Below are 26,177 nucleotides of genomic sequence, written 5' to 3'. Positions count from 1 at the left end.
AAAGTGTTTCACGGAGAAACCCTGTCCCAAAAAGCAAACAAATAATCAAAACTGAAAAATAAAGAAAAGTCAGTATGAATATGGATCTGTGGGAACTGGGAATCAAACCCTGCTCCTCTGAAAAATAGCCACTAACCACTGAACCATTTCTCCAGTCCTTGCCTTTTTTATTACATTTGTTTATTTAGTGCGTGTGTGTTTGCTTGATATGGGGGCGGAGTGCATGCGGAGGTCAGGACAACTTCATGGAGTCGGTTCTCTCCTTCCATGTTTGCGAGTGGGATTGGAGAATTGAACTCAGGTAGTTCGTGCCTCAAGCTCCTTTTCATGCTAAACCATCTCACCAGCCCCAGTCTGAGAATTCTGAGTGAATACAGCATTTATAGCATACATAGTGATTAAGAATATTCCAGTTTCTGACTGAGCTGAAAGAGAGACTAGGCATTTCTTCTAGGCATCCAAGTAGAAAAGCACCTTTACTTCCTCCCTAGGGACGATGCGAAGTGTTGCCTGGCGCCTGGATGCGTCCATCCTAGGTGCTGGGAAGGGTTTAAAGTTGGCAGACACAGAAAGACAGAGAAGCAGCCTCCGGAGTTTTATGCGTTGCTAAGGCAGCGCCCCTTCTAGTGCACGCCGAATAAAACTACAACTCCCATCACCGCCCGGACTACCCAACCCCTCCATGTTGAAGGCGGGGTGAGAGCGAGCGCGGAACCGGCTTTTCCTATTTCCTATGGTGTGATTGGTCCACAGCTCAGGCGCAGTAGCCAGTGAGCACACTCTTGGTCAGCAGCGAGGGCAATATGGCTTCCTGCACCTGGTGAATTTGGCACCATGGAGAAATCGCGGGGCACTGAGGTAAGAGGGAGAGGGCTCAGCCCCTCCGGGAAAGGGAACCCCGAAGGCCTCACTCGGCAGTGCGTCGTTTTAGCGATCCCTTGGGGGCGGAGAGGTGCAGGGTTAGTAAACTGAGGTAAGAAATTTAGTCCCGACCGGAGACCACTCGGGTTCGTCTTTGCTCCTGTTAAGCTGTGGGCTCGGTCCGTGGAAGAAGGTAGGAAGGAAACGCCTCCCCATCCAGGGGCAAGGAAACGGGGCTCGAAACTGCGACGCTACCTCTTTGACTTCTTGGTTTCGTGGTCCCGTGCTTTAGGGATTGTGCGGCCTGTCGCTTCCACGAGGGAAGTAAAGGGAAATATAAGTTGACTTTTACTCCACGCTTGGGCGTTCATGTGCCTGTCTGCCACTTTAGGCACAACCATCTCCATTAGGGAAGGCTTAAAAGAGCCTGTTGGTTCCCCCCGGAAGTGGACACAGCTGCAAAGGGCAAGAGGTTGCCACCAAGTGTGTCAGTTTCCAAAACTTTGTCATGTGTTCCGTGACACGGTAGCCGGTTGCCCACCACCCCTTCCATTTGAAGTCTCTTCCCTTTTCCACGCAGTAATAATGGCCAACGTTTATGGAGCGCTCTTCTCATGGTTTACTTTTGTCATCCTTTCTTCCCAAAATATTTTTATAAAGTGTTATTGTCCTCGTTTAGTGGAAGCTGAGACAATGGGAGTTGACTTGCTGTGGATTGTACAACTAGGAAGCAGTAGAGGTGGTATTTGAACCCTGGGGTTTTTTTTATAATTTATTATGATTTATTTAACTTTATTTTATGTGCATTGGTGTGAAGTTGTCAGATCCCCTGGAACAGGAGTTCTAGACCGTTGTAAGCTGCCATGTGGGTGCTGGGAATTGAACCTGGGTCCTCTGGAAGAGCAGTCAGTGCTCCTAACCGCTGAGCCATCTCTCCAGCCCCGAACCCTTGGTTTTTAAGTAGTATCACATCTGTACCCCACGTTCTGTGAGCCAACACGTTCTGTCACAGGTGAGAAGACTGAGGTTCTCAGAAGGTAAATGACCCGAGGATCAGTGGTTGATTAAGATCCGAGCTTAAGAGTAAGCTGTGGTCCATACCACCATGCAATTACTGCCTGTGGCATCCTGCTCAGATCCTCCTTGAGACAGTCTGGGTCTCAATTTTTATCTGCCTTTGCCTCCCCCTCTGTTAGGAAGAAAATAGGTTTACTGACTAGACTTGCAGTGTGCTAGGCTGTAACAGGATTACCACAGCTGCTGACCTTAAATGTGTCTTTGAGCCAGGTGCTGGTAGCACACACCTTTAATCCCAGCACTGTGGAGGCAGAGGCAGGTAAATCTCTGTGAGTTCAAGGCCAGTCTGATCTACCAGACTGTGTGAGTTCCTGCACAACCAGGGCTCCATTTTGGTGTGCCTATACTGAACAGGGAAGAATGGGTTTCAAATGCTGTCTGCCCAGGAAGTTCCTTTGAGGTGTTTAGTATAGTTCCACTTTTTTTTTTTTAATTTAAAGTCCTCCTGATTCAAGTTAATTTAAATAATGTATTGTTGTTTTGGTTTTTAAGATTTATCATTTATTTTATGTGCATTGGTGTTTTGCCTACATGCATGTCTGTGTGAGGGTGTCGGGTTCCCTGGAACTGGAGGAGTTACAGACAGTTGTGAGCTGTCATATAGTTGCTGGAATTGAACTGAGTCTCCTGGAAGAGCCGCCAGTGCTCCTAACCACTGAGCCATCTCTCCAGTCCTCTCCCCACGGTGTTATTATATAGAGCTCTGATCCCTGGCATAATTTTTTGACTTTATAGTGGTGTGAGAACAATATTGATTCAGGGACATTGTTCTCTGAAGTTTGCTCTGTGCCCAAGCTCCCCATGTGAGAGGTCGTGGTGAGCAGAGGCATACACAAACCACAGCTTGCAGTTAGCTATGCTAAGGTACACTAGGTGTCATCTTTTCCCTTCTTAATTTTCTTTTCGAGGCAGGGTTTGTCTGTGTATCTTTGGAGCCTATCCTGGAACTTGGTCTGTAGACCAGGCTGGCCTCGAAGAAGATCCACCTGCCTCTGCCTCCTGAGTATTGAGATTAGAGGGCCATGCCGCTACACCTGACTTCTTTAAGATTTATTAAGTAAATAAATCTTACAGTGTACAGTGTTCTGTCTGTATGTCTGCATACAGGTCAGAAGAAGGCTCCAAATCTCACTACATATGGCTGTGAGCTACCAGGTGATTGCTGGGAATTGAACTCAGGACACCTGGAAGAACAGCCAGTGCTCTTAACCGCTGAGCCATCTCTCCAGCGCCCCCATCCGTATTCTGTTTTGTCCATATTAAAATATCCTGTAGAGGGCTGGAGAGATGGCTCCGTGGTTAAGAGCATTGCCTGCTTCTCCATAGGTCCTGAGTTCAATTCCCAGCAACGACATGGTGGATCAACCATCTGTAATGAGATCTGGTGGCCTCTTCAGGCATACATATAGACAGAATATTGTATACATAATAAATAAATTTTAAAAAAATATCCTGTAGGGAGCTGAAGAGATGGCTCAGAAATTAAAAACTCTTACTGCTCTTTCAGAAGACCAAAGTTCAAATTCCCAGCCCACACGAGGTGGATTAGCAGGTCTGCAGATTCTCTTCCCAGGCCAAGCACATGTCCATCTTCCTCTAGGAGACGCCGTCTTCAGAGCCAATGGAAGAAGAGGAGGAGGATGACTTGGAACTCTTCGGGGGCTACGACAGCTTCCGAAGTTACAACAGCAGCGCGGGCAGTGAGAGCAGCTCCTATCTGGAGGAGTCGAGTGAGGCAGAGAATGAAGACCGGGAAGCCGGGGAGCTTCCCACCTCACCTCTGCATTTGCTCAGCCCTGGGAACACTCGCTCCCTGGATGGAAGTGGTTCTGAGCCAGGTGACTTCTTCACAGTGCCCTTAAAGATGGAGGGGAGTCGGGAGCTTGTGGGCGAACGCAGGTGATGTGGGCAGAGCCATGCAGATATCTAAGGGACTGTCCTCGAGGGTCATTCCCTGTCCTGCAGTCTAGTTAGTATAATTCTCTGACACCTCATGTCTATTGTGTCTATTCAGCACTTGGTAGGTGCCATTGCCTTAGTGTGAGCCGCCGGGGTTGAAGGCGGTGAGACCCACATAGCTTTTTTTAAGTATAGTATGTATGCAGGGTTCTGCCTCCATGTATGCCTGCAGGCCAAAAGTGGGCACCAGATCTCATTATAGATGGCTGTGAGCCACCATGTGGTGGCTGGGAATTGAACTCAGGACCTCAGGAAGAGCAGCCGGTGCTCTGAGCTTCTGAGCCATCTCTCCAGCCCTGCAAACAGCTTATGGACTACAAGTTAACACACATTGTAGGGAGACATGCAGGATAGTGACCTTCGGGTCAGGACGGACAGACGGACAGACGTGGAGGTGGGCAGAAGGGAGTGGTCAAAGATCATCTGAAAGCCAGTTGGCTTCGAAGAGGTGGATCTTGATGGTTGCCAGTCTGTGACGACCGTCCGCCATTACAAGATGGCGCCGGCTTTTACTCAGGGCGTTGCCCTATGTTGTTTTTCACATCAGCGCTTCTGTGCTGTTTTGCATTCTTTTGCCTGCTAATCTGCCTAGCAACACCAGCCGTCCAATCCTTATAGCCTTGTGTAGTAGGCCAGCTAGACACGCCTACACCCTGCATATAAGCACACCTCCTGCCGTGGTCGGGGCCCCTCACCTTCAGCTCTCCCTCAACCAAGCAGCGCTTCAATAAACTGTGATTGAAGAAGGATCCTCGAGTCGTGGTGTTATTCCCTGCTGGTCAGGGCTCGCCGCACCAGTCCCTGTGTCAGGACTCCAGAGTGTGAGCAGTGTGTCCTGGGAAAGAGGCAGGCTCCCATCTGCAGACGGCCCCTCCTGTTTCTTCATGCTTGCACTCCTGGGCAGTGGGGTCCGGTTTCCTTGGAACCATCTTGACTTCTCCCCCCATTTTTTCATCTTTCGCCCTTCTCAAAATCTGAGCATTTCAATACTAGCAGGAATCACTAGGGAGAGCCACTGGGCCAGGGGCTGGTTCATGACCCTGGCTGCAGATGGGTCCCCTGGGAAGCTGGTTAAGCACTTCAGATGCCCATGTCACTGGGGCCCAGGCCACAGCACCGTTTGACCTACGGTGAAGTCAAGGGAAACACAGCTTGTCCACTTGTCCCTGAGAACACAGAGCTACAAATACTAAGTGACTTCAGCACCTCTCTCTTGTCCCTGTCCTCTCTCTAAAACTTGTCACCAGGTTCTGCAGGTGTTCGTGTGGGTTTTCAGCCCCTTAGCACTGGCTCTTGCTGCAGGCCCAGGAGGAACCGCTTGCCATCTTAGGTGGATAGATGGAGTGGCAGCTGCTGGAGGGGCTGACTGCAGAGGCAGCATGTTGCGAGCCTCACTCCTGACAGAACGACAGGCGCTGTCCTCCTCCTCTCCCTCACATGGTTGACACAGTGCTCTGGACTCTGAGGAGCCCATGGGTTGGTCTGACTTGAAGTACTTATGTCTGGAGTCACGTGCCGGCTTCTCTTTCTAGCGGTCTGTGAGATGTGTGGTATCGTGGGCACAAGAGACGCTTTCTTCTCAAAGACCAAGAGGTTCTGCAGTGTCTCGTGTTCTAGGAGCTACTCCTCCAACTCCAAGAAAGCCAGTATCTTGGCCAGACTGCAGGTGAGAGCAGCCACTCTTGCCCTTCTTGGGGTCCTAGATGCTGAGCTGAGCCATCACGTTATTGGAGGCAGACACATAGTCAGTTTGGGGAACTCATCTCTAGTGGTCATTCGAGGTACGTGAGACCTTGCCTCAGAAAGTGCCACCCACTCCTTTCTTTTCTTTATTCTTTCTTTCTTTCTTTTTTTTTTTTTAAGATCAAAAGAGGGTGTCAGGTACCCTGGGACCTCAAGACTTTGAGGCAGTGGAGGCAGCTGTGAGCCATATAGGTGCTAGGGACTAAACCTGGGTCCTCTTAACCAGTGAGCCATCTTACCAGACCCCTATTTAATTTAATTTTGTTTGTTTGGGTTTTCTGGGGTTTTTTGTTTGTTTTTTGTTTTTAAGACAGGGCTTCTCTGTGTAATGGCCCTAGCTGTTTTGGAACTAGCTTTGTAGACCAGGCTGATCTTGAACTCACAGAGATCTGTCTGACTTTGGGAGTGCTGGAATTAAAGGCATGCGCCACCACACTTGGCTCCTTTATTTTATTTTTGAGACAGGGTCGCACTATATAGCTCCGGCTGAACTAAAACTCACTATGTAGACCAGGCTGATCTCAAACTCACAAAGATCTGCCTACCTTTTTCTCACCTGCCTCCCTATTGCTGGGATTAAAGGCATGCCCTACCATGCCCAGTAATTCCTATTTTAAAAGGCTCAAAAACTTTAAGGTAATGGTTCTCAACCCTCCTAATGCTTCAATTTAATGCAGTTCTTTCGGGGGTTTTTTAGTTTTGTTCTGGTTTTGTTTTTAGCTTTTCAAGACAGGGTTTCTCTTGCTTTGGGGAATGTCTTGGAACGCTCTTGCAGACCAGGCTGGCCTCAAATTCACAGAGAGTGCTGGGATTAAAGGCGTGCGCCACCACCACCCAGCATTTTTTTGGGAGGGTTGGGGTGTTGAGACAGGATTTCTCTGTGTATTCCTGACTGTCCTGGAACTAGCTCTGTAGACCAGACTGGCTTAGAACTCACAGAGATCTGCCTGCCTTTGTCTCCCAAGTGCTGGTATTAAAGGTATGTGCCACCACGGCCCAGACAGTTCTTCATGTTGTGGTGACCCCCCCACCATAAAATTATTTTTATTGCTACTTCATAACTGTAATTTTGCTACTGTTATGAATCATAATGTAAATGTCTGATATGCAAGAGATCTGATATGTGACCCATGTGACAGAGTTGTTTGGCGCTCCCTTCCCGCAGAAGAGTTGAGAACTGCTCAGTGCATGTGTGCCTCTGCTTAGCTGGGTGTTGAATGGACTCCCAGCCTTTGTCATGTTGCTTAGTTATCCTGTGTAAGTGAGCTTTCCCCTGAGCCCTAATGAAAGCTCCCCAGCATGCTCTGGAGTAGACATATGAACAGAGGTTGCCTGTGGGTTTGGAGAGTTTCTGGCTTCTCTGCAGCCACTCAGTTGTAGCTCTCCAAGGAGCTGGGAGCATGGAGAGAACTGCAGGGGAAATGTTAGCGAGAGGCTGGAGAAGTCAAAGTATGACCGCAGCCTTCTGTAGCCCTCCCCTGGGTGTTCTCGCTCATCATCAGTTTTGTTTTGTTTTTGTATTTTCTGTGTATGTATCCCTGGCTGTCCTGGAACTCTCTGTGTACACCAGGCTGGTCTCGAACTCACAGAGATCCGCCTGCCTCTGCCTCCCGAGTGCTGGGATTAAAGGCGTGCACCACCATCACCCGGCTTTCTCTTTTAGACAAATTCAATCTTGTGTAGCCTGGGGTGGTCTTGACATCACACAGGTCCTTCTGCTTCTGTCTCACGACTCCTGGGACTAAAGGTGTGGGCCACCACTGCCTGGCTTATATAGCTGACTAGTGTGGTGCTTTGCCCTCTAATCTTCAGGCAAGCTTTGTTTATTAAACACAAATAATATACCGCTATAGTAACTATCTATTTCTGATAGAAATCATGGCACAACCCACTGGTGGAGAAAGTTTTATTTGGCGCTCATGTCCTGCTCAAAGTCCATCATCAGGGAAGTGAGGGTAGGACTCACTCAAGAGCAGGAGACAGATGTTTAGTGGTTCATTCTTCATGGCTGTCTGTCTGCTTTCTTACACAATTCAAGACAGCTTACAGGGGTGGAGACACCCACAGTGGGCCTAGATCTCCCATATTAGTCAGCACTAAGAAATGGGTCCTGTAACCTGCCAGCAGCTGCAAAACCCCAAGCCAGTATCAGATGCTCAGCAATTAACCCTCTGTGTTTTAAAGACATCTTTCTGTGTAAATGGATGTCTGTGGGAAATCTCAAGAGACAGGTCCTAGATGTTGAGAGACTTATGGCAGGAAATTTCACCGTCTGGTTTTCTGTCTCCCAAACTTCTAAGGTGAGAATAAAACGTGGAGGAACAAAGAGCAGCGGGGAAGGAAGGGAGGCCAACAGGAAGCGACATCTATCCTTCCATGTGTAGCTTTGGCTGTAGGGAAGATCGTAATCAGCAGGAGTTGAAACATAGCCCTGTGTGTGCATTAGGGCCTTTGCCGTGGGGAGGCAATGTCTAGAAGAACCAGACATTTGGTTGTTTATGTATGAGATGGTTTGGCTAGAGGGTGTGTGTCACCTAGCAGGGCTTTATGTGTAAGAGGTGTCTGCCTTTGGGTATATGGTACAGAATTAACAAAGATACCAGGGTCCTAGCGTGAGAGAGAGAGAGTGGGGGAGGAAAAGAAAAGAATGAAAGAAGGTAGAGAGAGTTGGTTTTGAATACAAGGCCAGGAACAGCCATCACAACCTATGTGTATCTGTGACAGTGGATGTAGGGGCAGAGACACCTAGCATGATGTGACTCCTAGCGTTACATGCATGTTTGGAGATTTGCTTTACAGGAGGAATAAATGAGGTGGACACAAGACCTAGGCATGTACGGAAGCCATTGACTGTAGGGAGCATACCAAGGTGTGCCACTCCAAGGGAGAGTTTTCAAGCAATGACTCTTAGACATAATGGTGTGTGCATGGGTGTGTGTGTGTGTGTGTGTGTGTATGTGTGTGTGTGTGTGTGTGTATGGGGATTTGGCTGTGGAGGAGTGGATATGTGGAAAGCCTACATGAAAAGCTGAGTGTGTGGATTTGGCTGGAGGGACTAGTAGGACTTGAGTTATAGCCATGAGTGGATTGGTGAGGCTTCATCTGTTCCTGAGAGAACAGGAGGGACAACATAGCCAAGCACACATGTGTGCATGTATGTCTGTTTGTGTGTCTGTCTCTCTGAATTTTGGTTTTAAGTTAGTGCACATCTAGCATGCTCTAAGACCAATGTGCAGGCAGAGCAAAGGCTGTGACAGAAGGAACAGCTGACATGACATGACACCCACCCTGTGTTCTGTCATTGACTGTAGACGCCAGCATTACTCTCAGGACCAGAAACCTATGCATGTATGTGGGTGGGGCTTTTGAGGTAAGTGTGGGGATACCATGTACGACATGAGCCCTAGTTTTGTTCCTATCTCTGTCTCTCTCACTCTCCTCCCCTTACTTTTCTCTCGCCTCTCCTCTCTCCTTCTCTCTAAATATTTCTATTTGTGTGTGTGTGTGTGTGTGTGTGTGTGTGTGCCAGAGAGAGAGAGAGACAGAGAGAGAAAGAGACAGAGAGAGAGTAGGGTTAACATGTAAGGTAGGTGCCTGCAAGCTTACACCATCCTTATGTATATGGGTGTAACTGGCTATAGGGGAGGAGACTCTTAGCATGACAGGACACCTTGCCATGCATGTGTATTTGAAGTTTTCCTCTAGCGGAGGTATTTCAGAGAAGGACCTGACACATAGTCATGTACCTGAGACTCTATTAGGAGGTAGACCTAGCAGACACTGGCACTAACTGTATATCCAGGGACTTTGATGTTAACGGAGGGAATCAAAGAACGTGATCCCTAGTCCTATGTGTATCTGTTTATATGTAGGGTATTTGACTATTCTTAAGGGAGTCCCTGGCAGGAGCTAACACGTAATACCCATTGGATGGGGTTAACTGAAGGAGGGGGATTCGTAGGGAGACCTGATATCCAGTGTATAAGAAGAATGTAGCTGTCAGGTAGGGTTTACCTAGCAGGATCTGAAACCTTGCCCTATGTCTTTGACATTGTGGTGGTAGGGTGTCAAAGAGACATAAAGAATAAGAATGTGTTGCCATGAGGATCAGTAAAAGGGGGTGTCCTGCAGCATCCCATACCTAATGGGTAGAATTAGTGTCCATCCAGGCCTGTTAATATACTGGATTGGCAGTGGTTGGTCTGATATCCACGGGTACCACTAGGGATGTATACCTAGAAATATATGTGAGGCTGCCTTGGGGAATGTGTGTGTTTCAAGGGCCTTCAGCTACCATTCTAGGAGTTATCATGGCCTGAGTGTTTGGATACCAAGGTTTGATATCCTAAAATTTATATGAGTTGATGTCATGAGGTATCACAGGGTCTGGTAATTAACACTGGAGAATGTCACTTGTGTGGTAGGATAGTTTCCTGTGGGTACCAAATAATAGCAGTATGTTTAGGGTAGACTGGCAGATCATTGGCCATGGCCCGGTAACTAGCCACTTAGTGGGGTTAAATGAGTGTCATTCAAGGTCCATGCCTTGGTAGACATACAAGGTGTAGGGACGCGATTGCTCAGTAGGGCCTGATACCTAGCAGCTAGTATGTGGTTGAGTGGACCTTCTTCATGAACCAATATTTAGGAATGTATCTGAGGTTGTGTGTGGGGGAGGCAGGGGTTGTTCAGCAGGGTCTGACAGCTGGCAGAGCTCCCTTCTTGGGAGATCCAGTCAAAAAGAGAAACACATTCATTACTCAAGGCCCTTCTGAGATCCTTTCTTAGCCTGCTCACACAGGGTTTCTGGGTTATCTGAGAGGACAAAGAGGCACAGGTCATGTTTTGCAGTGTCAAAATGCAGAGGGGTCTAAGTTGGGCAGGGATACAACAGTATCTAACCACTGGGAGGCTTTCCCAAGAGGCCCTTTTGGTAGATTCTCCAAATCCTGTCAGTAATTCAGGTGGTTGTCTGTAGTTGGAAGTTGGAAGAGCAACCATTTCTTTGTCCTCCACAGAGTGTCCTCATGACGTCCAGTGGAGCCTCTGAGATCCTCAAGAGCTCAGGCAATGGCATGCCAATCTTCCAGGAGACGTAGAGGTGAGGACAGACTCCACATTCAAGGTCACTAATGCTGAGTGTGCTCATCCTCAGGTGAGGAATTTCAGGGTCCATGATTCAGTTTGTGGCCCAGCACCTACAAGAGAAGCCTTATTTTAACTAAGGATGAGGCTGGCAGAAAGATTCATTCACCAGTCCTTATCCTGTGGACTTTGGAGAAGGGCAGCTTTCTTTTTGGTGGGATTTGGGGCCTAATGAGGCAGGGTCAATGTTGATTTTCTTATGTGACCTTCCTAAAGGAGAATTCACTATGGTCTCCTCAGGAAGCTGTGATTGCAGGGATTGCTTTGTCCTGACTTCCCTGCTCCTGTCCTGTGAAAGGGTTCTAGGGTCAGGGAGGAAAAGCAGGTTCCCAGCAACATGTCTACATCTGGGCACTGTGCTTCCTGCACCCCATCTCATTCAACACTTGCCTAGACGACACAGGATGCACATACGGTGACAATGAGCTTTGTCCCAGAGCATGTCCAACAGATCCTGGAGATCTGAGGAGAGAAGGGCGGTCAATGAGAGGTCTGGGGTTGACCTCTGAGACTGCAAGAGACCCAGGCTGCTACCACAATGGTCATCGTATCTGGGGCCAAGTAAATTAAACAGGAATCCAACCAGTCATGCACTGTCCAAAGAGCAAGTTTTCCCCACTGCAAGGGAAACAGTACTGAGCAACGTTGGGATTGTGTGTGCAGAGATCTGGGTACAAATAGCAGGTATTGACTGCACCTCTTCCTGTTGCCTCCATCAGGGAGACAGTGAGGAAGGGGGATGTTAAATGTGTGAGCCTGATCATAAGCTGACTGAGCTCAGGTAACAGTCTAAAGACCACAATGGGTCCCTCCAGTGGCCAGCGATATAAAAAGTACACATTACACCCACTGGGCCTCTTGGATATCATGTCTGCATTCTGAGATTCACATTGTTAGAGACCATCACATGGGCTTGGGGCCCCTGGTCCACTTGGGCTGTCTCTTCTGAGATTCCATGACCTGGTCACAGTCCTCAAGTGTCTCTGCCCAGGCACTGGTGACAGTAAAGTACATCAGGACTGACTTGCCTTAGTGGTCACTCACTGATCAACAGATCAGCCAACTGCCAAGGAGGAAGTAGGTCAACTTCTCTGGGCTGGTTTTCCTGCTCGATGTGTGAACCATCCTGCTCCCGGCGGTGGAACTCAACATAGACTAAGTCACTGTGGAGTGAATGCCATCTATATCGTGTGCTGTGGTTATTATAATCCCCTTGTGTGAGATGTTCATCTTCTTTGTTTCAAACTGTACCTCCCCAGTGATTTAAGATCAGAGGAGAGAGATGTGCTACCTACACCAAGTTTTCTCAACATCCCTCTGAAGCCATGGCTTGCGTGTTGTTTCTCATTCTCTTTCTTGTCCTCTGTAACACAAGCTCAATGACCACTTTCCCTTGGGATTGAGGGAAGCATTTCTGGCCAGCTTTAAGCTTCCTAATGCATTAAGTAGAGTCAACTTTAGACCAGAAACCAAACACATCTCAACTACCACAGGTTGGTGTATAGTGGTCTTGTGATGCCTTCAGCCATGTGCTGCCCACAGATGAGCCTTGGCCTTCAACCCCTTCAGAGTGGCCTTCCTTCTTTGCACGGAACAGCGATCTGCTGTCAGGTGCACCTGACAACACTTTAGACAATTAGCCCAGCAGGACAACCAAGCAGACAGCTGAGCTGAAAGTCCTAGCTCTACGATCAACAAGACTGCCTAGGCCTGACCCCTGTGAGCAGTGGGACCTGGGTATTAAGTAGGTGTGAGAGTGCTGGCCTCTGTGTCCTAGTCTAGGTAAGCCCAACTCACTTCCAAAGTGGAGCAAAGTCCCGGCATTCCAAAGTGATGCCCATTTTCCTCCAGTTGGCTGTCACTTGCCTGTCAGGGGAAAAATACAGTTCTCATAAAACTCCCTACAGTAAGGCTTCTTCAGAACACAGTAACCAGAGCTGCGCACAGTGTGACTGTGTCTTTTCTGATGGCCAGGACACAAGGATAAAAATCCAGCCAACAAAAACGCAGGGAGCAGAGGCAGATGGAGGAGGGGAAGGAGCTCCCTTGTCTTCATGTGGGGAAACATTTCACTAGAACCAGAAACCTGAAGAAGCACACAAATTAATGAGTTCTGCTGAGATATTCCCTTGCAGACTAGTCCACAGGGTCTGCACATTCATGGGCAGCTTGGACATGGTATTGGCTCAAGATTCCCTCTGTCAAGGATGCTGTGATGGGCCAGCCCTGGACATTTTCCCTTGAAAATTATGGTGTCCTGGGGAGAAACCTGTGGCAGATGGCTTACCTCCTCCTCTGTTGGACAGAGACCATTTATACTGGGTACGTGGGCACCCTGCCATCTGGAATTCCTCCAATGCTCCTACTTCTGAGTCTCAGGCCACGCTTGCAGTCTCCTTCCGGTGTCTCCTGATGTCCAGAGCTCATCACTTTAAACAGGAAGGACCCGTGAGAGGGGCTCTAAGGGAACTGAAACATGCAGCTCTCAGTCTCCACTCTCCTTACCCACTGAGCTTCCCTCTCCCCATGGCTCCTCCCCTCTGTCTCTTCCATCCCGTCCACATGTCCACATTCCTCCCTCTGCAAACTCTTTCCTGCTGCCTCTGCAGCCTCTGTCTCTCACCCTCTGGTTCCATCTCCAGCTCAACTATGTCACTTTACTTAGAAGCAGGGAGAGCTGTGGGACTGGAGATTCTGATGTCAGATTTGGAAATTTACACCCATACAGGGAAACAAGTTAATGGGACAATTGCAAAAGACACATGACTGTTTCAAATATGAAAAACTGGTGAAAAAATTGATGACATAACTATCTGAAGATATGGGGAAAGGGCACATGCTCAGCAGCAAAAGTCAAATTTTGACTTTTTGAGAATGCATGTTTCTTAATAAGGTTCCATTATGTGAGACAAGCAAGTCCCAAAAGCAAAAGAGATCTCTCTTCTGTCATATGGAAAATCTGGAGGTCTGTAGGAGATGGAACATGAATGACAGAACACTGAGGACACAGAATTGGACAGTGGTCCCCCAGGGATCGCACACAATGGGGGGGGGGAATGATCACCTCTGCCCTCACAGAGTCCCGCGTGTGCTGCAGAGTCCTAGTTGTTCAGTATCAGGGCTCCGGCAGCTCTGAGATCCCCACTAGACAGCAAGAAAGAAGAAGGTTCAATGATCGAAAAACCAACCCAAACCCAGTAAAGAAATCATGGGGCATCCATGACCAAGTCCAGCCGTGAAAGCCAGCAGCAAAGTGGACTCTATCTGTGTTGGATGAGGAGGACTGGAAGCTTCTTTCTAGGATTTGTGGCTTCTTGCACTGCCTCTAGCACTGGTGTCCATAGAGTTAAATCTCTGACTTCAAAATCCCAAGACAGGAGCCCAGTGTCACACTGACAAACCTTGAGACTTGTTCTCAGAGCCCAAATAGAGAGAACTCAATCACACCAGGAAACCAATCTGGACCCTGCTGATTGGTCAGTTTGAAGTCATATGACTTGTGCCAAGATTCAGGTGGAGATTCTGTAAAAACACGGTTGATGCATAGACTTAATACTCTATGCCTTGTTCCCAAGGATGTATCAGCAATGGCACATGTCCCCAGCCCACTGCCTTGTGTCCACAGAAGAACTCCTGATGGCACTTCTTACCTCCAGGTGTCTGTTCATGCTGGACATAGACTTCTATTCCGAAGGTTATGTTAGATCTTTGCCCCCTGTTCCTAGTCCATCGTGGATGAAAAAACCTTCAGTTCAGTCCTGACCCTGTCAAGACGAAAAAAGCACAGAACTTGTACGATTCTGCATCAGCTGTTTCAAGGAACTTACCATTGACACCACACAGCTGTTTGGAGGAACTTACCATTGATGCCATACAGCTGTTTGGAGGAACTTACCATAGACGCCATACAGCTGTTTGGAGGAACTTACCATAGACACCATACAGCTGTTGAAGCCAGGCATGGCAGTGTGCATCTGTAGTGCTGCCCTCAGGAGTCAGGGGTACATGGTTGATCTCTACGAGTTTGAGATCTGCGTGCTCTTCATAGAGAGTCTCAGGACATCCAGGACTATATTGTGAGATCCAGTCTCAAAACATAATATATAAAATATGGATTCAGGAAATTTCCCTATCTCATTTCCAGAATTCAACAGAACCCTCAACCATTTCACAGCCCTGGCTTCACTGATAAGCAACAGAAACAAGATCTGACCCCAGCTGATGCCCATTAATTGAAGTTGCTCTTACCTCCTAAGCCTCTGCTTCTTGTTACCTGTATGTGAGACTCACCAGATGGTCAGGGTTCTAGAACGTACGTGACATCACAAGCTGGCTGCTGTCCTGCTGGGCTAAAGTTCAGGCCAAGTCTTCACTATGCACCAGTGTTAGCTAAAAGGTCAGATGGTCAGGATGGAAGCCGGATGCCAAGTACCACAGAGAGATGGTTCCTCCCTTGCCACACCTCCACAGTCTCTCCGCCTCCCATTGCTCTTCAGTCAAGTGAGTCAATGGTAAGTTTCCCTCTGTGTTAGGGGTGCTGGCAGAGGCCACCTCATGGGATCCTTTTCTTCATGACATCAGGACCAGGCTTCAGAAACTCATCTTCTACCATAAACAGATACTTACTGCAATCAATCTTACCTTCAGGGGATGATGTGCATAGATATGGCCCTGGATTACCCGTTGAGTTCAGTTCCCCTTGGCAGCTCAGCGAGCTGCTCCCTACCTGGAAGGTGTCCTGGAAAACAGTTGAGACCCCACACTCACCAGTGTTCACACTGCACCATCGGCTGTCATCAGGGGCTCCATGATGACCAAGATCTCCTTGTGCACATGCCCCTATGGCAGGCATTGGTCATAGAGACGTCCCCTGGCTGCTGGCCTTGTGAAGACAGAACTCACGTCAGACCTGGCATGACGTACTTACGTTCCCACGATGGAGCAGAACACTGGTAATGTGACGTCTAATGTAGGTTATAAATCCCTCCATGAGAAGGGAAAATGATGCCAGATTCCTGGATCAGGCAATGGGAGGCAACATGGAAACCCTGGATGAAGGAGCCTGTGAGGACAAAGACACAGAAGTCATCAGACCTGCCATAGGCCATGTCAGACAAGACCAGGGGAGGACTCCAATTATGATGGAGCACGGTTCTGTCCTACCTTCATCAGTAGCCCCAGTCAAGAAGGCCTTTCCAAGACCGCCTTACACTTTTCTACCTTGACACATGCCAAAACCTTCAGAGCAGAGACTTTCCTCCTCAAGGAGGCAAGAAACCAGAGTTCCTACTCTGTGCTGCAGGAGACATTTGTTCCTGGTCTTACTTCTTCAAGACCCCTACCCAGCAAAACCTTCTTTTCTCCTGATTCATTTCCAGGTTAGCGCCTCGGGACAGACACTAGCCCTCTCTCTGCAAGTCCTCTCACTTCCTCTTTATCCTCTCCACCTCCTTTTCCCCTGGTCCTCTCCCATTATCTCCTCTTCCCCCACTGCTTTTATGCCTCCTGCAGTTCTTCCTAAAGACAGTCAGAGAGCAGTTTGAGGGTGATGGAGAGATCACAAAGGACTGAAGCCTGAATCCTGTGTGCAAGCCTGTCCTATCGACAGAGGCCGGCTATTAGATGCTGGAGAAGCCTGGTCCGACAGGATCCATGAGACAAGGGAGGGAGGCCTTCAGTGTTGATGCTGCATGTGACTACGCAGAGATGCCCAACAACAGTGCAGGGCAGCACGATGCCCAGCAACAGTGCAGGGCAGCAGAGATGCCCACCAACAGTGCAGTGCAGCAGGGATGCCCACCAACCGTGCAGGGCAGCAGGGAGGTGGAACTGAGACTCTGTAGCGGGAAAATGGACACCAGAACCTGTAGCTCTGACATATCATCACAGGACACAGCATCTGACCTGATCCTTCAGTTACACACCAAGACAGTGTTTCAAACAGGTCATCGCACTCCCTCTCAAAAAAAAAAAACCCCAAGGGAATAATCAAAGTCCCTCTCTAGTGACTTTGACAGAGAGGAGATTCTCAGCACTGAGGAAGATGGAAATCCACTGACCAATAGGCCTCCCTTTTCTCCTGCCACACCCTAGCTCAGTAGAAAAGATCAGACTGAAATTTCCAAGGCAGCATCCTACTTGTGTGCCTTGATAATGCCGATTTACAGAAGGCCCTCTGATGCTCATTGCTGGCTGTTCCCTCTATGCTCTTCAGGGGAGGTTTCTTCCTGCTCTAGCTTGTCCAGGGTCCCTGTCAAAGGTCAGCACACCCATCTCTTTCATGTCATTTGTTGATAGAAGTTCCTCAGTACAGACTGTATTCCTTACTCTACACCACCTCTCATTTTCCCTTTTCCTGTCTCCATCCTGTCTCCCAATTCGTCCCTTTTATCTCTTTCACCCATCTCCCTCCTCCCCAGACTCACACAGGTCTCGCTGTCCTTTCCAGAACACAGTCACAGATTAAGGTGGAGAGGTTAGAGTTATCGAGATGAGAGCAGCCCAGATTGGTATAAAGGCATGCCTGGTTATAGAGTCAGCTCTTTTACATGCAATGTGAGTGGCCTCACAAGCACAACCAAAGCTAGGGAGGTAGAGGGTCATCGGGAAGCTGTGCCTATGACCAGCTCTTTGTACAGCAGCAGTGCTGGAGCTGGAAGAAGCTGAAGGAGAAGCAAAATCACAGTTGATCCCAGTAGCTGGAGGATGGATGAGGGGTCTGTGGCCCTGGGTTGGAGGGACTGGCACTCTGGAGATCTGTCCTGACTTCCTTCATTAGCAGTCACTCCTCACCAGGGCTGGAATTCTATTAGACCATTTCAATTTCCACACTGCAAAGCAGAAAGAGACAAGAAAGCACCCCTGTTAGTAACTGTGACAGAGAAATGTTGGGTGCCATAGTTCCCCTTCCAATTCCTCCATTCTGAAGCTTTGTCCTCTTTACCCAAAATCCCCTCCTTCCTTCCCACCCTGTGGTCCACATGCTATGCTATCTGCTTCAGGCTCAGCATTGTGGGTATTTACATGAACAGGAAGACATCTTAATCTCTGTGCCTTCTATGTGGGTTCAACTTGTCATTTATAAATGATATTGAAACAACACTGTGAAAATACAAGGGAGGAATCCTTCTGGGTGACCAAACCACCTGCACTCCACGTAGGTCTCCACTGTCCTCTCTTTTCTGTGAAGCCCCTGACACAAGGATCCAGGACTCACCGTGGTGTGGTCAGGCAGCAGCAGCAGCAGCAGCACAGTGCTCTCAGTGCCTGGGAAATTCTCTTCCTCACCAGTTTCCAGCCCCGGAATGGCCTGGATCCAGATGTTGTGGGTGCCGCCTGTGACTGGTCACTGGGGATGCCTTGCCCCGAGGATGATTCGTCTGTGAAGCCCATGTTCACAAACCCAGTGAATGTTCCATCCAGAGTTGATTCTGGGTAGCAGAGATTGCCAGGCTGACTGTCAGCTGAATTCCTGTTGACTGCAGTGTTCTCTGGAGTAGAGTTGATGACATCAGCCATAAAGGCATCTTTTTCTGGGTCTGCATTACCTGAACACGGCACCACCTCCATGCTGCAGGATCCCTTGAGCATGGTACAGCTTCTGCACCTCCTGACACTTTCTCCCAAACCCTCTTTGTGCAACTGCCTCTCCCCAGCAGAAAGAGCTGGTTCACTAGCTCTCCTCTTCAAGGCGGCTGGGAGGCTAAGGGGAGCTACATGGGTCACATTTAACCAGGTCTTATTCAGCATATGGCTATTTCCACCTGGTTCAGTAGCTCTCCTCTTCAAGGCGGCTGGGAGGCTAAGGGGAGCTGCATGGGTCACATTTAACCAGGTCTTATTCAGCATATGGCTATCTCCACCTGGTTCAGTAGCTCTCCTCTTCAAGGCGGCTGGGAGGCTAAGGGGAGCTGCATGGGTCACATTTAACCAGGTCTTATTCAGCATATGGCTATCTCCACCTGGTTCAGTAGCTCTCCTCTTCAAGGCGGCTGGGAGGCTAAGGGGAGCTGCATGGGTCACATTTAACCAGGTCTTATTCAGCATATGGCTATCTCCACCTGGTTCAGTAGCTCTCCTCATCAAGGCAGCTGGGAGGCTAAGGGGAGCTGCATAGGTCACATTTAACCAGGTCTTATTCAGCATATGGCTATCTCCACCTGGGTCAGTAGCTCTCCTCATCAAGGCGGCTGGGAGGCTAAGGGGAGCTGCATGGGTCACATTTAACCAGGTCTTATTCAGCATATGGCTATCTCCACAGCTCAGTTGGTATTTGATGATATTCATGGTGGCTATTACATTATTTGGCTCCCTGTGCTTTAGGGAAGAAACAATCTCTTTACAGGTATAGCCGATAGTACACATAGTCTCCACTACCCTGGGAAGGAGTTCCTTAGTGGCAGGTGGTACATGCTCTTGAATGGGGCCCAGCCATGGTCGTTCCACAAGCTGGCATATTGTTATTCTACACAAGGTGGGGACCATGAGTAATCTCGCAATTATAATATGGCAGGGTTTTGATAAATGGTAAGGAATGGGACACATTGTGGTGGTGATGAGCCTGTGCATAGCTTCCATGGTGGTTTCTACGTATGGAAAATGCCCTGTGACCAGGGTGTATAGGACGATGCCCAGGCTCCACATGTCACCTGCCAGTCCATCGTACGGTTTCCTTGCCAAGATCTCTGGGGCCCAATAGTGCAAGGAGCCACAGATCTCCTCCAACATCTGCCCCTCTGTGACTTCAATTGCCATACCAAAGTCACAGAGCTTTGCATTTCCTGCTGCATCGACTAGGATGTTTTCTAACTTAATGTCTCGATGTGCGATGCGTCTCTGGTGGAGGAAGTGCACTGCTGACACAACCTGCCGGAAAATCGCTCTAGCCTCCTCCTCCTTTAGACAGCCCAGCGCCCTGAGGCAGCTTGTCAGATCTTCTCCTGCCACATACTCCATGATCAGGTAAGTGGTTGTCAGTGTGTCGATCATGTGGAAAAATCGAACAATGTTCCTGTGTTCTACAGACTGAAGGATGTTCACTTCAGTGCTGATGTCAGCCACACTGTTGGTGTTTTTCTCGAGGACCTTGACAGCCACTCGTGTTTGAGTGGGCAGGTGGCAGGCCAGCTTCACCTCCCCGAACGCACCACAACCTAGGGATAGTAAGATCTTGAAATCCTCTTCAAGAGTGTCCTCTTCCATGTTGCTGGCCATGGTGTTTTGACCAATTTCAACCACTTTATCTTGTGGGAAATTTCAGAATCATACAATGCTAAAAACAAACAAACAAACAAAATAATCCATTTAGTTTTATTAAAGATATTTATAAGTTTCGGTTCTCTCTTGTGAAATCTAGATATTCTAAGCCACCTAATGATGCTATTCAATGATATAAACATACGAGGAGCTCAAACCCAAAGCAGTAGATGAAGAATCAACGGAAAGTTCCGAGTTGGAATCAGTGAAGTGGGCACAGGAAAATCCTGAGATTGCTGAAGGAATGAGCTGGTTGTTTTCATACTGTGCCACAATGCAAACCCCTCACAACAACTGATCAGGAGAGAGCAGATACAAATTACATTATAAAAAAAAATCGATGTTGTAAATAATAGAACTAGTCTAGAGGGTCTTTCAGTGATGTTACTGTTTTATACACCTGGAATTTAGAAAATATGTAAGGAAAATTTAGACGTGTGAATATTGAATTAAGATAAAATAAAAACAAGTGAACACATCAGGCATAATGAACAGGTTTGGAGTGTCAGCAAAACAGCTCCAAACAAAGCAGAGACCAATCTCATGGAATCCCAGAATCATTCACAACTTTCCAGATGAATGAAGACCAGGGTTATAGAACATACTTCCAGAAAGAGAAAGCAAAGGAAGACATGGAACTCACCCCTTGCCATTGTTACCCTGATCCTACAATCAAATAAACTCAATGAACAGAGCAAGTGGAGGCTCCTCTCCTTGATGAACATAGATGTGGACTCTTAATGAGACTCTTTGATACTGCACATTTATCTCAGCAACACACTAAAGGGTCAGAATGCCCTCACCCAGGAGCTGAAGTAACATTTGTAACAAACTAATTGATCAACACCACAGCATAGACGGAAACTCTGGGGTTCACACTGAACCCAGGGAATAGTGAACGGTTGTGTTATAAGGAAAGAGCTAACACTAGGTATAGTTTTCCCTGAAACAAAGCTGGTCCACAAACAGAAGTAGGATCTCCTTTGTCTCTTCAATCCCTTCTGGGTCATGAGGTAGGCAGGGGCTGAGCTTTTGTAAAGTCATAGTATATGTAACAAAGATGTGGTGGGGTCACCAAAATAGTGCAGGGAAATATGATCAAAGTACAGGTAGGCATGTGTGGAATCTGTATCATGCAATTGCTCATTTGTAATATATATAAATTATATATTAGTGAAATGTATATTATACTTATATAATTGTGATTATAATAAGGTATAATAAATTTTTTAAACTAGTACACTTATATATTATAGTATAATTGACATATATTATTATAGACAGTGTTTATAAGTATTATAATATATAGCACATATATTACACCTAACATATTGTACGCTATATATCATATAATTACAGTACCATAATTATATATTAAATATTATATAACATGTAGCATGCCATATAACTTATGTATATAGCATATAGTATGCAATATGTAGTATATAGTTATTATCTCTAATACATAGGAAAATATGTTTTATACAAGACAAAAGAAACCAGAGGGAAATAAAAGACTGACTTTTCAAAAATCAAATTGGGTAATAGTCAATGATGAAAGAGATAATATAAGAATAAAATACCCCTGGAAAAAAAGCAAAAAAAAATAATATAATCTTAATGTTTCTTGTTGTGCCATGTTCAGCTGCTATCCCTAGGGAGCCTGCTCTTTTCTTAAGGGAAACTGAGGAATAATGAATCAGGCAGAGAAAGGGGGTTGGGGACAACTGGGAGGTTTGAAGAGAGACGATGATACAGTCAGAATGTACTGTAGGAAGGAAGAATAAATAAAATGCAAAAGGAAAAAGCATAAATATAAATATAAAGCAACAAACATAACCCCAGGATATAAACCCACAAACTGGAAATCATCTTCTACAATCTCAACAACAGCAGTGCGCCGCATGTAGTTCCGTAGTCCAGAAAACCAAAGAAGGGACACTTTCAAACTCTATTCATAAAGGAAGGATTACTCTAATTTTCAACAAATATAAGATATTTTAAAAAGATTCTAGTATCAGGCAATGTCCTTGACTGACAAACTGGAAAATCCTGAATGAGAGTAATAGATAGCTCACATCAGTTCAACACCATATTAATAAGTCCGTACTTCATGATCAAGATGTCTTTAACCAGGAACACTAAGGATTAGTCCACAGGTACAAATTGTCAAAGAGCATAGCACACTAAGTTCTGTAATCAGACATTAATGGAATGAAATGCCTAGTTGAGGAAAAAGCTTGGAACTAGAGAAAGTTATTACAAATATATTAATTCCACAAAGAAGTCAATTCTACAAACAAAAGTTTCCCATAGATTTTGTTTCCCACAGAACATGAGCAGGCAGGGGGAGAGCCTTTGTATAATGGGGAATACTTGTCAAATTCAGTGAGTGGGGAAGTGAAATATAGCAGATAAACATGATTAAAATAGATCACAGACAGATATCAAAATCATTATCAAATTCCCCATCCTACATTTAATGTATATCACTAAATTTATTTAAAAAAAAGAACATAGACAAAAATGACCAAGAAAAGAAGTTGATAAAAGAAAAATAGGTTGAAAGGAAGAAAAAGAACTTATAGAAAAAAAATTAAAATCCAAACCAATAATGTAAATATATAAATAAATGCCAAATACCAAAAGCCCAAACTGAAAATTGGAAGACAAACTCACTATGTCCAGTTACAACAGGTTGGGGAAAAGACCAAGTATATGAGAACAAATGGAGTCCAACTGCTCTCCCATCAACCAACTGATTCTCTGAAGTACAGACACAACCAGTACAGGAAGTGCCTTTTATTGGCTAATATCAAGAACTCCTTGTGATGTCACATGCAATGGACCAATCAAAGCTCAGTTAAAAATAAAAACACAGTTGTTTTTTGAAAAAATATTTCAGTTTACATTCTTGCCCCTAAAGACAAATGCCCTTAGCAGAGAGGGCTGCTATCCATCCCCCACCCACCCGTTACTCTCCCAGGAGTCAAGATAGACTCATTGCTGTCACAGTCACACATTGACCATATTGCTCTCACCCACCCCTGCATAAAATCAATGAGCTTTTCAAGTAGCCTAAATTTCAGATCCCATTCTCTGACATATAGCTTAGGTCTCATATTAACCAAGCCTGTTTCCTGATATTGCAGCAACTCCCTTTCTCATAGAAACCTTGAAATTCATGGAGACATACTTTGTTGGGTTGGAAAAGAACTTCAGATACCCACTGAGTGTCAATCATTACAACGTTTTGTCTCAAGGGAAGATAAGCCCTAGCTACACTGTCTTTCTATAACCTCTGGCCATTTTCTCTCTGACCTGCTGAAAACAGAAAATACATCCAGAAAGGAGTGAAATAATAAATCAAAACAAAAATAAGTCTAGGAAATAAAGCTAGACAAAACACTATGAAATAATTGAGCATTATGAAAGACTTTTCAGTGACCAAGACAATTCACTGGTGGATTCTATAATCTTAACTTAAATAGCAATGTTCTCCAAATATTTCAGTAGCCTATCATCATGAGGGAAGGAATATTTTCACATTTTTTCATAAAAGATGCATTACCCTTATTTTCAAACCAAGTAAATAAAACTTAAAAAGAGCACAGTATCATAATGTAATTGAATAACACAGATTAGAAAATACTTAATGAGAGATAATTCTTAATGAGAATTAAGAATTATCTCTCATTATCACACCAAGTTTAATACCACATTAAGAAGACCATACTTTATGTTCAAGATGTCTTCACATACACCTGACACATGGTATAGAATACATACAACATTATAGGTAATTCCAATAATCAGACATCAAATAAATGAAATGCCTTTTAAGGGAAAACTTGGGACTAGAGAAAGTGTTGCCTCAAATATTCCAGTTCTACAAACACAAGGGTCACATTTTGTTTCCTAGGGGTTATGAAGAAGCAGGGGGAACAACCTTTCTCCATTTGGAAGTTCTTGTCACACTCAAAGGGTGGGTAAGTGAAATAGAGCAGGTAAATATGATCAAAATGCAATACAGGCAGATAGATACAGGAAGTCATGGTCAAATTCCTCATCAAAACCAGTTAATATGTACACTAAATATGTAAATCACACAAAACATGAGGAAAATGATAAAGAAAAGACGTTAATAAAGAGAAAATTGGGTGAAATGAGAAAAAAAGAACTTCAAGGCAAAACCAAAGCAAAAACCATTGAGGTAAATAAATGAATAAATAGATACCAAATGAATGAATCCTGGGAAATAGTCTCACTACGTTGAGATCCTCCAGGTTTTGAAAAGTCCAAATCTAGGAGAAACAACTGAATCCAACTGCTCACCCCGCAGACCCAACTGCTTCTCTGAAGAACAGGGACAAATCCCAATCTTAGGTGGTGCCCTTGTATTGGCTAATGTCTAGCTTACCTCACATAGAATCCATGTGATGTCACATGCAGGGGTCCAATCAGGGCTTGGACAAAGTCCAAAGTGACTTTTAAATATTTTTTCTCATATATTCTTGTCTCCAGCCACTACATTGTGAGTTTGAGGCCAGACTGGTCTACAAGAGGGAGTTCCAGGACAGGTTCTAAAACTACAACGAAACCCTGTCTTGAAAAATCAAAAAACAACAAAAAAAAAGGAGGTAGAGATTATGTAACCTCAGATTTATAGAAACATGTGTCAATGTAATGGGAGCACTAACGGCCTGGACATGAGCAGGGAAGTACAATTAGTTCTATGGCGTTGTCATCTCAATGTCCTCCTGACATGTCCCTGTCCTCTCCAAGGAGCATCAGTGCAATCTTAAGCGTGTTTCTATAGTCAGCCAGTGTCCACTCACATTTTAGGGGACAGAGAGAGGTAAAAAGTGTTTCAACCTAGTTCCACAACCCAAGCCCATCTCAATCCATAACAATTTTGTTGTGAGTTCTCTGTGGATTTCAGCATGAAAGACCTGACATGACAGATTGTGGGAACTTCCATAGATCACCCTCTAAATGACCCTGCCCTGTCCAATTACTCTCTCCAGCAGAACATTTCCTCCTCCTCTTCCTCCATGTCTGCACAGCCCTCATCCTGGAGTCTGTTTATGCAGACAGCTGTGCTACTGCATTCACCAAGTCTGGCATCTGGGTATCTACCTGCATGAGTTTCTTATGCCTCCAGCTCCTGTGATGCAACCTAGAACCATCATTATTGCTTTCTCTCAGAAGCACCAGCATTCTCCACAGCAGACTCCCCTGTTCTCTTCCTGGCTTCCACAGTACTTGGGGTCAAAGTCCAATGCCTGGACAAATCTCTTGTCTCTAAGCCCAATGACTGTCGAATAGTTCTCCTTTTCTCCTAAGAGAAAGAACAGCAAGCAAGGCTGGACTCCAGGGACCAACTGACCATAACATCCAGATTGGCACCATCCCACATGTATGTCTTTGGGACTCGATGGCATCCCTGTTACATGCCGCAACATTGTACAATAGCTAAGTGCTCAACCATCATTCTCGAGTGACTTATCAGAACCAAGGGCTCTGATAAAGGTTAAAACAAAAGGCAAGGCCTTTTATTGTTATTGCTTTGTGAATAAAGTGGCTGTCTTCTTCTGTAGATTTTCTCTGTACCTGACTCCTTTTCTGTTATATATTTGGGAATTAATTCCCATGATTCAGAACTGTTTCATGAAAACAGTTTCCCACTGCCAGGCCTTCATTTCTCTCCTAGGTAAACGCGGATCTGCCTTCCTACAGTTATCTTTATCAGCAGGCACTTGGTCAGTGCTTAGGGTTCAGGAGAGCATTCCATTTAAGATATCCACACATCTCCAACAAAACAGAATCACTGCCTATCGAAGCTGCTGCTCTTCTTTTCACCACTTAAAAGATTCCTAACTCTTGATGCTCACTTTCACCTCAGTTTACTGGTGACTATAATTCATGAAATTTACTGCTTTAAGTGTTTTACTCTTAAGCCCAATTCATAATTTTACTGAAAATAAAACTTTTAGCTCTTTACTAACCACTTAAAAATATCCTTCCCTGATGGAGGAAGGTCCTTGGTTAATTAATAAAGAAACTGCTTGGCTTGATAGGTTAGAATATAGGTGGGTGGAGTAAACAGAACAGAATGCTGGGAGGAAGAGGAAGTT

At 45.9% G+C, this 26,177-nt stretch overlaps 1 protein-coding gene across 5 annotated transcripts; it reads left to right on the top strand.

Moving 5' to 3' along the window:
- Positions 1–735: 735 nt before the first annotated feature.
- On the top strand, positions 736–26,177 carry LOC142843129 (lethal(3)malignant brain tumor-like protein 2). Of its 5 annotated transcripts, XR_012909562.1 has the most exons (6): positions 736–858; positions 3,539–3,776; positions 5,430–5,563; positions 10,659–10,741; positions 17,975–19,746; positions 25,068–26,177. XR_012909562.1 is itself a non-coding variant. In XM_075960017.1 (5 exons), exons 1-4 carry the CDS (start codon positions 835–837, stop codon positions 10,737–10,739), a joined length of 477 nt encoding a protein of 158 aa, XP_075816132.1. In that variant the 5' UTR covers positions 736–834; the 3' UTR covers positions 10,740–10,741; positions 25,389–25,505. The 5 variants fall into 5 exon arrangements, 4 of the variants coding, with proteins under 4 accessions (XP_075816132.1, XP_075816131.1, XP_075816129.1 ...); XM_075960017.1 differs by lacking the exon at positions 17,975–19,746 and having other exon boundaries at positions 25,389–25,505; XM_075960016.1 differs by lacking the exons at positions 17,975–19,746; positions 25,068–26,177 and adding an exon at positions 20,141–21,577.

Source organism: Microtus pennsylvanicus, chromosome 2 (assembly GCF_037038515.1).
Source record: "Microtus pennsylvanicus isolate mMicPen1 chromosome 2, mMicPen1.hap1, whole genome shotgun sequence".
In the NCBI taxonomy this organism is placed as follows: Eukaryota; Metazoa; Chordata; class Mammalia; order Rodentia; family Cricetidae; genus Microtus; species Microtus pennsylvanicus.
Note: the sequence above shows the minus strand (reverse complement) of the source record. Positions and strands in the feature narration are given on the sequence as shown.

Excerpts from the sequence above, each read along its gene's own strand:
- LOC142843129 (XM_075960017.1), top strand. The coding sequence starts at position 835 with ATGGAGAAATCGCGGGGCACTGAG. Across the intron at positions 859-3,538 it reads AGAAATCGCGGGGCACTGAG|GAGACGCCGTCTTCAGAGCC; the intron begins GTAAGAGGGAGA and ends ATCTTCCTCTAG. Across the intron at positions 3,777-5,429 it reads TGGAAGTGGTTCTGAGCCAG|CGGTCTGTGAGATGTGTGGT; the intron begins GTGACTTCTTCA and ends TTCTCTTTCTAG.